General features: G+C 46.5%; 1 protein-coding gene across 1 annotated transcript in view; it reads right to left on the reverse strand.

Moving 5' to 3' along the window:
* SNX9 (sorting nexin 9) overlaps positions 1-13938 on the reverse strand; it is a 105495-nt gene that overhangs the window by 40324 nt on the left and 51233 nt on the right. Inside the window, exons 3-4 of the mRNA XM_045080123.1 lie at positions 13709-13783; positions 12166-12291 (exon numbers count right to left, since the gene is read on the reverse strand). Of these exons, the coding sequence (XP_044936058.1) occupies positions 12166-12291; positions 13709-13783 (201 nt within the window). The remainder of the gene's footprint in view (positions 1-12165; positions 12292-13708; positions 13784-13938) is intronic.

Genomic DNA, 13938 nt, shown 5'->3' on the forward strand with positions numbered 1-13938 from the left:
ATGAGGACGGGCTTTTTCAGCGGACAGAGTTTGTCAAACTGCTCTCCAAAGAGATTGTGCAGCCCCATTTGACAGTTCCGTTCCTACGCTCCCCCTGACTTGCCAACAGGTTCTGCCACGCATAAAAGGGGCTGCCATGCTCCAAAATTCATTTTAAAATATTTGTGCCCATTATTCCTTTAAGTAATTTTACCATTTAATTATTAACAGCACAAATAAAATCTTGGAAAAGACAATACATGGCGCCCAATTACAAGGACTATTATGGTAAGAGAACCTGCAGCCCACTTCTCCCCCAGCCCCGTTCACTTGAGGTAACTACAGTTGTTGTTGTTTTTTTTTTTTTTTTTTTTAATTTTCTTGATTTTAAAATTGTAAACCTTTGATTTTCCTGGAATTTACTTTGGTGGAGGAAATAATGTGGGAATCTGATTCAATATTTTCTTATCACCAGTCTGTTGGCTGTTGGCTGAAAAATCTGTCTTTCCCCCACTGCACTGAAATGTCCTTGGACCTATATCTGGGCTCTTTCTTGTCTCCTAGGAATCCATTTGTACAAGTACCAAGTGACTTGCGAGCCCATTAGATAGAACAGCATCAGTACTTTAGCATAAATCTTTTATCAGTTTATTTTTACACATGAACTTTAGCATCAGCTTAATGTTTTAAAAGTAAAACCACCTAGGGGAACCTGGGTGGCTCAGTTGGTGAAATGTCTCCCTTAGGCTCAGGTTGTGATCTCAAGCTCATGGACTGAGCCCCCTGTTGGGCTGTCTGCTCAGCGGGAGGCTGCTTCTCCCTATCCCTGCCACTCCCTCTGCTTGTAACTCTTTCTCTATCAAATAGATAAATCAAATCTTTAAAAAATTTAAAAAAAAATTTTAAAAAGTAAAACAATCTAAACTTTTGCATTAGGATGTCAAATTTTGAAAAATGTGTTGATTTTTACTTGTATCACCTTAAACTTACAGATAAAATCAGGGAAACAAATAGCGCCTTAAAAAAATTTCAGTATTGAATCTGTTTATCTAAGAACATGGAATAGCAGATTTTCCCCTTGAGTCTTCTTTTTCACATTAAAAAAAAAACAAAAAACAAAAAAACCAGTGTTAGTTAAAAAAAAAAAAAAAAGAACAAAGAAAGAGGGGAAACCTGCAAGAAAGTTACCCTAACTGTCTAATATACCTAATGCTCTAGAATGCTATTGTGTTGGCTTTTTTTTAATTCTTCACTGACAGATGTGCTGATAACTGCCTGCCACGCACCAGAACCATAAAAAAGAGTCTATGTTTTACATAAGAAGTACAATTCATTCAAACATCTATCTTCAAGAAAAAGAGTGAAGTTACTAGTGATTGGCTCTAAGTCGAATACCAATAGAAGGACATTTCGCCCAGATGCCTGTGATTTTCTCGAATATGCCGCATGGTGATACGCACAAGGAGCTCTCATGGGTTCTGTAGATGGAGGCGGTCGTGCTAAGGGCCTGACAAGCACACTTCGCTTAGAAAAATCCCTTTTTACCAGTATATACTCTGTACCCTCCAAACTCTAAACTGTAAGGTTTTCAGAATAAGAACTTCAAAAAGTACAGAAATTTGGGACAATACGAGGACAGTGAGTATAGGCACTCATTTGTCTAGCAGTTCCATCAAGGCCCGACTGAGCGGGTCCCGCCGTGAAGGGTCCCGAGGGCAGCACAGTGGGGGCATGGGCTCTGGTCAGGCGGCTGGTCAGACATTCTGCTTCTACTTCTTTCCAGCTGGGAAACCTCAGGCTAGAATTTGAAACCAGGCAGCCTGCCTCTGATTCAGAAAGGCTGGTGGGAGTTACATGAGGGAAACAGAGAGGGAACGGAGGGTTATAACGCAGAACAGGAGGACGCTCAGCACTGCTATGACATGAAGACTACAATGTTAGCAGAGAAAGGTTTTCATCAACACCAAGGAAATAATCAGATGTGAACTATTCAGAGGAAGTATCCTTAAAACAAACAAACAAAAGATGGTTCCTTTGAAAACTACTGTATTTAAACGAAAACGCTGACTTGAAAAGATATATGCACCCCTATGTTTACTGTGGCATTATTTATAGCCCACGTGTCCATGCACAGATGAAGGGATAAAGAACACACACACGGGGGAATATTACTCAGCCTTAAAAAGTGATTTTTGCCATCTGAACAACACGGATGGACCGTAGCATAATAGTAAGTGAAGTCAGTCAGAGAAAGACAAACACCACAGGATGTCACACATACACAGAATTTAAGAAACAAACAAACAAACAAACAACGAACAAAGGGAAAAAGAGACAAACAAAAAAAGACTCTTAACTACAAAGAACAAACTGGTGGCTGCCAGAGGGGAGGTGGGGGAGGGGACCAGCGAGCTGTGTGAAGGGACTGAGAGCCTCATCAAGACGGACAGAAAGAAATGTGCAGAATTGCTGAATCATTATATTTGGAACTAAAATAACACTTCATGTGAATTATACTTAAATTTAAAAAACAAATCAATGAAATTTATAAAAAAATTAATTAAGGTAAGAATATATAAAACAACTTTATTTATAAATTGCTTGTACTAACTGGTATTATCTGGTCATCTGTATGATCTCAGCTCCTACCTAGATTACGAAATCCCTGTAGGCAAATCTAGTAATTATTTGCTTCCTTTTCTTTGTTTTCCCTGGGACATTCCCTCTATCTTGTTGCAAGGTGACTCCTGCTGATAAGGATTTCAAAGCCTGGCCCACTGGACAGCTCTCCGGCTTCGATCACTGGCTTCTCTCTCACTGGCTCGCTCACTCTCAGATGGCCTCTACTGAGTCCCAGGGCCCCGCCCCCTCTAGGACCAACAGCCGGCAGCAGCTCACACAGTCTGTCTCCTCCTCTGAACCCACCTTGACACGCACGGGTCTCTGACATCTCTGTTTTCGATCCCCAGTACCCCTTCTTGGGGCGCTTGGCACAAACATTTTCTGGGTGCTAGATGCCAGAGCCTTTGAAGTCCAACCCCTCCTGTAACAACCTGCAAAGGTGACCTGGCTTAATGACGCGGTGGCCTCTGACTCTTTTGTCCTCGATCCCAATAACCCTTGTGCCCCAACCACCTGCATTTGGCCAGACAACCCATTCTGCTGAGCCGAGGCTTCAACCCTGGAGTGGCCTCTTCTCTCCTTTCTTCTGGCTTTCCTTCCTCTCTGCCTCTGCAAGGTCTCCATCCTCTCCCCTGCCTGCCCTTTATGGTATCAAACAGCTCCTGACTCTGTGAACCACGTGCTCAAGACCCCCTCATTAGCGCGCACTGTCCACGGAACAGATTGTCCACCGAGCCTCGGTGACAAGCTCCCCTAGGTGCGAATCCCAGCTGCCCTTCCAATCCCTACCTGTTCCACCCCTATGTCACCGTGCCCCAGGAAGGCCTTCGGTAAGAGATTTCGCCAGAAACTATCACCTCGCTTGGGGAAAAGGGTTACTCTGAGGAGTTTGAAATGTTTATTTCCTCTTGCATTCCGGTTTGACTTTTACCTTATTTATGGTAGGAGAAGGAGAAGATGAGGAAGGTGGTGACTGGCTGAGACGTTCAATACAACCAATCTGAGCCAAAATATCCACCTTAAAACAAAAAGGGTGCTCAGTGAATGCAGGAAAAAAAGAGCATACCAAAGCTTTTAACTGGAAACAGCAAATTCGTGACAGGGCTAAGGCAACCAGAAAATTCTAGCATGCTGTTCATTCACAAGCCTTCCGTGCAAAAGCCAAGCCCCGGCTGTGGGGGAGCAGGTGATAGCCCGTGCACGTTCCGGAGAGCGCTGCTGTCACATCGCGGTATCCTGAAGCGCCAAAAATAACCCCAGGCAGCACAGAAGGGGTGGACAAAGTCATGCATGTCACACAGCCAAAGGAAGAAACTCCAGAGGAAACACAAAGCCAAGCTTTCCAAAATGTTAAGATGCTGAACGAGTGTTTTCAAAGCCACGGGGCACATGAGATGAGCCAAGCCACCCGGCTGGCATGGAGGCGGGACGGTGTTGCCGTGAAGCCCGGCAGGCCCAGAGGTGGGCAGGAGCAGCTGGCCAGGCCATGCCTGCAGGAGCAAAAGTCTCTGGTGTGTGCTCCGGAGGCTCTCACGGGCTCCGTACACGGCGTCCTCGTGACAGCAGGTAACGGACACACTCCCAGGAAGCTAATCGATGGCCACACCAGCACGGTTGGTCAGGACTGCTGTGGGGCCAAATTCCAGCACAAACAGTTTCCCAAGGTGGCTAACTAGCTCCAACAGAGAAAGGAAAAGTGCTATTTTAGGGAAGAAAGCCACTCAGTAAATGTGGAAGAAATCGCTGTACTGATTGAGGCAAGGATGTCAGCGGGGGGTAAACCATGAGGTGACCGGTTAACAGCACTGAATAAACAGCAGACAGATTACCCTCTGGTCCCACGGAGAGGACATGACTAGACGGTTCCACCTGACCAGCGGCATCTTCTGATGTGATGTAGCATAAATATACACTATCCCTATGGTATACTCTTGCCCAGAATGTTCTGTGCCTCCTTTGAGCCTTTAGATTCAACTTCCAATTTATACGACAGACAGAGGCTAGAGGAACAACTTGGACAATACCAAAGGAATCACCAGACAAATCCAAACGACAGCAATTCCACAGGAAAACCTACTAAGAACAGAAAAGTAGGGGCTGTGTTGGAAAAGAAAGGAGATGTGTGAGGGACACAGTAGACAGAACCAGACATAATGCTTGGCCCTACACCGAACGCCAGTTCCTAAACAAGCCGTAAAGGACATTCTGGGGTCTGCTGGGGAAGTTCAAGTTGGTCTGGCTGTTATGTAAGATGAAAATTTACTGAAAAGGATTGACAACTTTCAAAAGGCTACAAACAGCACGTCCTATATGTGTCTCGTATGGGTACACACGTGGATAACCGTGTTCAGCAGGGAAAGTAAGGCATGAGCCATGGCGTAAACGGTAGGGAATGGTGGGGACTGGTGTTTTTCTGTTGTCTAGCCCGAATTTTCCAATGTTCTACAGTGCATACGTACTGCTTCTATAATAATAAAGTATTCTAGTTAGACACTGCTTTTACAGAAAATAAAACCCCTAGTGCATCAAAATGACAGGCTCTGGCTTTGTCCTATCTTGCTGTATTTTGCTACGTACAGCATGTCTTTGGGGGTGCCTGGACCAGTAAGCGGCACACTGTACTTCTGACAAGAGGGCAGGGACTTAATCAGAGAACAGTGGTGAGACCTGGCTCATCCACTGGTCTCCCAGGAAGCAGCCGAGACGTGGTCTGAGAAGGACAAGTTTGGCTGCAGACATTACGAGAGCGGCCACATGGGAGCTACGGGGACAAGACGCCGAGAAGGGTAACGGTGCCAGCGTTTCTCTGCGGGTCCTCCCACACTAGGCTGGACACTGAGGGTGACTGAGGTCTGAGAATTAATGAAAAAGATAACACGCATATTTCAACAAGGCTGCTTTCTGGCAAACCAGCAAACGTGAGTACAAAGGACAGACAACGGCTCAAGGAAGCCGGTCGGTGCTCACAGCTCCGGCTGCCCACCTGGCTCCCGAGAGGAGACGCTCCCATCAGTACAGGTCAATGTGGACCACACGGTCTGGTTAAGTCCTCCAGGGACGAGGCGGCCTGACTCACAGGCTCACTACCTTTCCCACTCTTATCCTGGGGGAGAGGCCGTGAAGCAACGGAAGGCTCTCCCTGTCACCACACAAGGGAGTACTTGCAGTGCCTCCGTCCCACGCTCATATGTGGTGTTAACTGGCTTGCCGGCCATGAACGGTCCCCTGCTTGGAAGCACAGATGGAAGCTTCTAGTCACAAAATTCCTCCCTTCCAGGGCAAGACTTTGTCCAGGAATTTGCTACAGGAATGAAAAGAAAGTTGCATGCTCTGTGAAGACTGAAGTGATTTATGTTTTTTTTCTTCTTTTGTTCTGACAACTCATCTGCATGACTGGGCATCAAAGTCTTTAGCTGACATTTCTCCATCAGACACATAATGGCCACGTGCCAAAGGTGTCAGAAGGTAGGGGCAGAAAGCAAATATTGTGATGCCCAAGAACATTCAACAGTTCCTGACAAACACTGAACTCTTCTTAAAAGGGCCCACAGACAGCACAAAATTCTCTTATGTAGAGAGCCCAGCCATCTCCACTTAGACTGTAGAAGAATATGCAAAATTTCCTGTTTTGTTCCTTACACATCTTTTGCTCAAAGGATATTATCTAACTGTAATTCATTTAATTCAGATGAACCTGTACTATCTTCACAAAACCACTGGTCAGAATATAAAACTTGTACGTTCTTTAAAAAAATGAGTCTAGATCACAAGAACCAATTAAACCTGTTTGTGCTGATTGGAAATGACCCAAAAAGCTTAACTGGTTTAACAAACCCTTTGTTAACTCACATTCTGAACCCATCGGTGTCAACCGCAGGTATCTATTTTTTAAATACAGGAAACGAAAACTTATTAATTTGTCCTAAGAAGTGGGAAATATTTGTATTAGAGCGTTGACTTATTTTGTTAGCACAAAGTCTTAAAATAGGTAACTTTATGTCTCAAACAGGAAGATGCTACAAGCAGCTTCCAGATGGGTCTAATAAAAGGCCATGAGAGATGGGCTTACGGACAGCTCTGATGACAGGCTGTGTTGTAACAATGCTCACTGGCCCCTCATCAAAGCAATATTCAGGTAAAAAACACAACAAACCCTTCCCTTTTGTCATTTGTTTCCTGTTAGACGAAAACAAACAACAATGACAAACCACCCTCAACAATGAATGTCACAGCATGTACTTTTGGAAAGGTTCCCTAGACGCGTAAAGCAGTCTTATTCAAAGCAAGGATCCCAGATCAAAAAAGCATGGAAAGTTAGTATCACTAGCCTGATGCAGTTCTAGAGAAAAATGTCAGCAAATCCTTTAGACAGAGGTCTACAGCCTTCTTTACAAAGCCCTGTAACCCATTAAAAGGGGTTCATCTGGGGGGTGCGGAGAAAGAGAGAACCTTTCCAACATGGTTTTGTAAAGAGGAAATCTCAACAAGCAATCGTGAGAAGTCTACGGCATTACAGATCTTATCTGAGATAATGAAATAATAAGTAAACTTAATACCCATGTAAAGCATTCCTTTGCTGATTTATTTTTAAATGAATTACAAGACAGCCTTAAAGTGGCCTAAAAATGGATTTTTTTTTTTTAGAAATGAGAAAGCAAAATGTAGTTCCAATGTAAAATTACTCTTGCCTTCTTTATCCCTTAACCAATTAAAAGTCCTTCATAACAAATATCATTACACTGAAAATCTCTGAATAAAAAGATGTCATTTCCCTAAATACCCACTTAGTTTTGAGCATTTGTTTAATATCTAAATGGTTTAAAATAATTAGCAATCCCAGTGGATTTCCTGTAAGGGAATGAACCACTTCTGACTGGGTAAACCAGCAGACGGCAGAATGAGGCGTTAGACGGTTCCTAGCCCTAGGCCGATGTTGAGAACGACACTACCTCTCCTGACAGAATTCAGGCTGAATGAATTAAATACAGGAAATGAAAACTTATTTTATTAATTTGTCCTAAAAAGTGGGAAGTATTTGTATCAGAGCGCTGACTTGTTTTGTTAGCACGAAGTCTTAAAATAGGTAGCTTTATGTCCTGTTTGGGACATAAAGCTACATCTCATAACATTTTCCACCGTGGTATACTTTCGCTGGATTTAGGGAAGAAGGCCAACAACACACCACTCCAACGTGTGCGGAACACGATTAGGTGCGACGCCTCTTACAGGTGACGGGAATGGGAAAAACAAAAAGACAAAAATCTCTGCTTCTCACCAAGCTGGCAAGTTCACAAATAATTTGCTGGAAGAGTCAGAAATAGCGCTAAGGGAATCGAGAGAAGGAAAGACCAAACGAGGCTTCATAAGGGACGCAGTACTGGAGCTGAACCTTGGGGGCTGTGCAGACTTGAAAGGCAGAACGAGTCATTCCGTCCTTCTGGGAGGAGAGAGTAAGAGATGCAAAGTCAAGGGCGGCTAGCACGGGGCACATCTGGAGAAGGGCCCGTCTGGCTGGAGCCCAACGCAGAAGGATGGGGCCACACTGGGGGGTCAGAGCAATACCACCGAGGTTGGGAAATTATCGGTTATACAAGCGCAGCTGAATTTCTTACATGATTTCCCCACCGTGCACCATGCCAGGTCTGCCCGATCACTGACAGGACGATGACCTATCCCTGGACATGTGCAATTGGTCACTTGGTTCAGGAGGCAATGAGGCAGCCCCAAGAGTTTCTCAAGCAAACAGCTGACACACTGAATGTCTTGTTTTAGAGGCAGTGGCATCTAGGATACCAAACCAAACAGTTACGAAGCCCTGCTGAGTACCCAGTACTGCTCCCAACACTCCGGAGCCGTCTCTCCATCTGTGTGTTCCTGCTGTCCTGTGAAAGTTTCCAGATGAGGATCTGCAGGCAGAGAAGCGACGGGGCCCGCCGAGTCACACAGAAGCAGGAGTCCTGGCTCGAGAAGCCACGCTTCCCTGCCCTTCCCCATCTGTGGAACGCAGGCCAGGCCCGTGAGAAACTGTCCCCGTGAGGGTCTCACAGAGGAACGAGAGCAGTGCGGTAAGAACATTCCAGAGAAATGACACAGGAAGGTGAGAAAGAGAAGCCAGTTTTGTGGGGGAAAGGCCAGAACAAGAAGCCATGAATGCAGCAAACTGAAGAGAAAACTCAAGACTGGAGAGACGTCTCCGTGGCTGGGGGAGAGGGAGAAAGGCTGGAGTGAACCCAGCTAAGGCCTCGGGAAGACCCCCTTGGAGAAGGGCGGCGGGGAGGCGGGAAGGGCAAGTATCTACGGAAGGTCTCTCGTGTGCTGACAGCACTTCCTACGAGGGGTCCAATCCTCCCATTCCAGAGGCTGGGACAGAGGAGCCAGCCTGTCCCCCCACGTGTGACCCCCAGGCTCAGGCCCGTGACCCCGTCCGGCCCCAGGGCAGAGCGCACAGCTCAGGGTGAGGACGCTGCAAGCCGGAGACCCGAGCCTCCCGGGGACGGGGATGCGGCACAGGGCACAGAGCAGCAGCTGGTGCCGGCTGGGGGTTCCTGCGGCATCTGATGAAGACAGAAAAAGCCTCTCCCAAACCTCCAGAGGAAACGTCTGGGTTCCCAGAATCTTCCATTAACGCACAATCTGGGGGCAGCCACGGAGGAGGTTCGGAAAGATCTACCGTGAGCAGCTTTTCAGAACCAAGGCGATGGTGTGATTTAAACACGGGGAACCGGGTGCAAATCCAGACTGGGAACAACTGTCCACACGTCCCTGAAGGAGCTGGTGGCCCTGCCGCCCACGTGGATCGCCCCTGAGGCTCTAAAACCCCAGACAGAAGGAACAGGGAAGCCAACGCGACCCACTAGAGACGATTCTGCCTTTCTAAAGGCGCTGCGGGGGCGGTCCTCGTGCAACTCAGAATCTGTATTTGAGTAAGAAAACACTGGGAATTCGATGATTCGTTCCTGAATATTCTGCAGCTGGCGTCTGTGGCGTGTGTATGCTCCAGCCAGGGAAAGGTAACACGATCCCTAGTGCTGTGCCTCTGGAAACAACCACACGCCCACATCGCTGCATCCCGGTGGAGACTCGCGCTCCCCCAGGAAGCCGCCTCCCCCCTGCGTGGCGGCCCCGGGGTCTGCCTGGCCAGGCCCCTCCGGGTGACCCGCGTGTCCCAGCCTCCCGCTGCCGGAACTGCACGCGGTGAAGCTTCTGCCCGCGAGGCTGTGTTCCCGGCTCCGCGAGCCACTGCCGGGTCAGAGAGTGCGCGCGTTTTCAGTACGAACGCCCATTATCAGACTGCCTTCCAGAAGCTTCTTCAACTCATCCTTCCCCGAGCTTCGCGTCGGAGCGCCTACCTGCGCGTGCCTTTCCTCACAACTCGGCCTTAAAACAATTTAATTCTCTGGCCATTTAACAGTGGCCTCTGCAAATGAGTCTTTTCCTATGTGTACTGGCTGTCTGCAGCTTGCCTGTGCGGGGAGAAAGCCAGATTCAGGAACACCGGCGCTGGGAGAGCAGGCGCGCTGGTTCCGAGTGAGCGGCGCGCTGCGGGGCAAGGGGGTGCGCCCTGCGGGGCCTGACCGGGGAGGGCCAGAGCAGGCCCTGCTGACACACTTGCCCTCCGAGTAAAACTGACGTCTGGGAGAGAACATACTGCCGGGGCAATGAGAAAATCCCGAGAGGCAGATCTCTGGAACAAAAATAGCATTTTCCTATTGACATTCAGAGAATGAAAGAATGAGTAAACCTGACAGCAAAATTTGGAAAAGCCACCAATTAAAAATGCCTGCCTGGCTTCTCATTCGTGACATTTTTCATGGTATTTATAAACATATCACCATTTTGGCCTATTTAAATTATTCTTCTATCCCAAATTACTGAAAGCACAGATGGCTATTAAAATCGTTTTTACTTGAGAAGGGGGCCCCTGGATGGCTCAGTCGGTTAAGCCCCCGACTCTTGATCTGGCTCAGGTCATGATGTCAGGCCTGTAGGACACGGCTCTGCACTGGGTGTGGAGCCTGTTCAGGATTCCTTCTCCCTCCCCCGGCCTCTCCCCACCTACTCTTGTTCAAAAAAAAATTTTTTTTTACTTGATTTAAATTAAATCCAAATGCTCAGTTAATTAATTATGGTCATGCTTTCTGTATTTTGTTAGTTCTAGTTTCAGTTCACTTTTTCTTTGCTTTTAAAGGATCTGTTAGATTTAATAGTAGAATGGATTAGTAAAATCCACCTTCAAAAAGTTCGTTTTATTTTTTTCTAAATAGCCTGGAAGAAAACACATTTTGACTTAAGTTACTCGGTCCCTGCTGCTACGTCTAAATGCCGAGGAAGCTGCTTCGTAACAGACCAAGACTAGAGCCGGACGGTGAACTTGTGGTCAGAGTGGTTCGGTCCATCCTGGACAGTGGCAGGCGTAGGTCCCTGAGTTAAGACAGGGTGAGTGTTCGTCCACCTTTTGCCTCCTTCGCTGATTCCTTTGCTTATTCTATTCTAATGTCCACCAAAAGCTATTTAAAAATGTATAAAGTCGGGGCGCGTGGGTGGCTCAGTGGGTTAGGCATCTGATTTCAGCTCAGATCATGATCTTGGGATTCGGGGACTGAATCCCCTCAACCCCCACCACGTCAGAGCTCCCTGCTCAGCGGGGAGTGTTTTCTCCCTCTCCTTCTGCCTCTCCCCCCACTCATGCTCACTATCTCTCTCAAATAAATAAAATCTTTAAAAAATAAATAAATAAAAATGTATAAAATCTACAGTTAATATATGGCAAAAGCACTTGGATAAACTCTCTTGGATGGTTAAAATATAAATATTCTGTAAGCAAATAATTATTAAGTGATAGGACTGTGAGGCTTCACATAATTTAAAACCTTCTATGTAGTTACAGAATATCAAGAAATAACATCCCCTAAAGCCCATTTGTATCTGAAGATGTAGGAAGTGGTAACATTTTGCTCTCCATCTTCTGACTTTCCTCGTTGCCGCTCACCCAAGGTAATCCCTTAACAATAACTGAACTAGGTAAAGTCATCTAAGATGGTCAGACTCTCATTAAAATTAATGCCGAATTTCAGTGTAATCTTCTCAAATCGTTCCACAATTGTGAATTTCCTAGAGGCAACACAACGGCAGTGCTGAGCACTGAGCACCAGATCTGCGGCCACGTTCACCTGCCCTGCGACTGTGAGAGTGTAGGAAACATGCCAAGGTCAGAGAAGTCATTTCCTGTTTCAGCCAGAGCTCTGACACTCATCGCCTGAGTGTGGGACCCTGCCTTTCCTCCCCCTGCTTGGGAGAGTATCTGCACCTCATAGTGTCTATGTTCATATCATGCCAGACTTCTAGAAGCAACTCTCAATGAACACCCTGCATTCTCTCTCATATTCAGCTTTAGAAACAGGCGTTAGCCAGTTTAACAGGCAAGTTCTTTGTTAATGCCCACAGCAATGCCACACAGACATCTACCAGCTACTTTACGCTGTCAGGGAATGGCACCCGCGAGAACGCACCACAAGCCCTCACAGATGTGCTGCTCTCGGTCCAGCCAGAGGACAGGAGACTCACCTGGTTGTTACTGTTGGCAGCTGACGAATTGGCTTGAGCTGTACTTGCTGAGAGAGAATCGAGGAAGGCTTGGTCAGCCACTGAGTTTCCACAAGAAAATGGGTCTTTTCCATCGCTGGGTAAAATCTGAATATTAGAAAGGGCATAGATTTTTCAAAGATTAGGGGCATTTCAGAGTTAGAGCCTCTAAAGACAAGCAAAAATTGTGATCTACTACGGAAAAGGGGTTTATGTTCTTAAAAGGTAAGTAAGCCTTTGAACATCTCTATTAAATGTTCCCTTCCAGAAGCATGCAGAGTTCTAGGAAATGCAATTAATGCCAGCACCAACTTAAACCCTCAGATTTCTCTCTTTCTTGTCCATTTTTTTTTTAAGAGTTTATTTATTTATCTGACAGAGATCACAGGTAGGCAGAGAGAGAGGGGGGCAAGCAGGCTCCCTGCCAAACAGAGAGCCCGACGTGGGGCTCCATCCCAGGACCCTGAGATCATGACCTGAGCCAAAGGCAGAGGCTTAACACACTGAGCCACTCAGGCGCCCCTCTTGTCCATTTTTAGGATCCTGCCTACACAGTGCACAGAGGTAAAACACGACAAAAACCTAAGAGCGGTGGGCTGAGTCCAGGGGCCTGTGAGCCCTCTGGACCTGCAGAGGTGAGCTCGGGGTGCAGGCACACACACAGATTTCTGAGAAGAAGGGCCACAGTTTCATCAGATTCTCCAGAGGGTTCAAAACTCCCCACCACTCGTCTCCACGAGGAACAACAGGCAGACAGCGCCCAGGTCAACACCCGCCCTGGGCAACATTCCCCTCTGCTGGAGGGAAATCAGAGGCACCTTGTTCCTGATCTCACTCCTGTTTCACTCACAGGGCACCAGGCAACCTTGGTTTTGGTTGGTCACCTGAAGTGGGAGAGGCAAGCCGCCCAGGACTAGGGACCCAGGATGGAGTTTGAGCGACCTGCGGGCAAACAGCAGGGGGCGCTGGGAGATTTGCTCAGAGTGGGGTTGTCAGCTGAGTGGGTGTGTCCCAGGTGGGAGGCTCCTTCCAGGGGCGGGTACACTAGCCTTGCTTGGCCTATAGGGGCACAGAGCTTAAGCCAGGCAGCAGCTCCCAGGGAGCTCATCCAAGACCCTCTATGGGGAAATGAGAAGGAGTTGAGGGATGGGGCCTAAACCAGCAAAGAGCAAAGGGAGCTACTTCAAAAGAGATCTTTTTAAACTTTGTAAATGAATCCTGTAATATAAACAGTATTAGTGGCAGCAGCGATTACACAATATAAAGAGGAAAAATACGGACATTTATTCAGAATAACAGAAGGGACTTAATCTACATACCTGGAGTCACTCCTTGGAGCTTGCGTCTACAGGTAATATTTTTTTCTTAGTTCTACTTCAATATATTTTTCACACTTTACATAATGAGCACATATTACTTTTACAGCGTAAATTTTTTTATTAAAAATGAAGTTGCTACTTTCCATAATTCATAAAAACATGTCTGAAAGACCAGGTTTAATTACTGTAAGACAGTGAGTTCTTACTTCAACATAGTCTGTGGGAACAAGCCCGCGCTCTCCTTTGCTGTTTCTTCCTTCCAGCCACCCTCCACCAACATCCTCATAAAAAGAGAAAAGAAAAGAAAAGAAAAAAAGATGACATTATAGTTGAAATTTTCTACAGGAATTTTGCGTTTTTATACATGAAAAGTAATTAATGTTAAGCTCTTTATTACTGCAGAGGTAACACTGTTCAAAGTTATAAACACTTTTTT

The sequence above is a fragment of the Mustela putorius genome, unplaced genomic scaffold (genome assembly GCF_011764305.1).
Source record: "Mustela putorius furo isolate JIRA1106 unplaced genomic scaffold, ASM1176430v1.1 tig00000450_pilon_pilon_pilon, whole genome shotgun sequence".
NCBI lineage: Eukaryota > Metazoa > Chordata > Mammalia > Carnivora > Mustelidae > Mustela > Mustela putorius.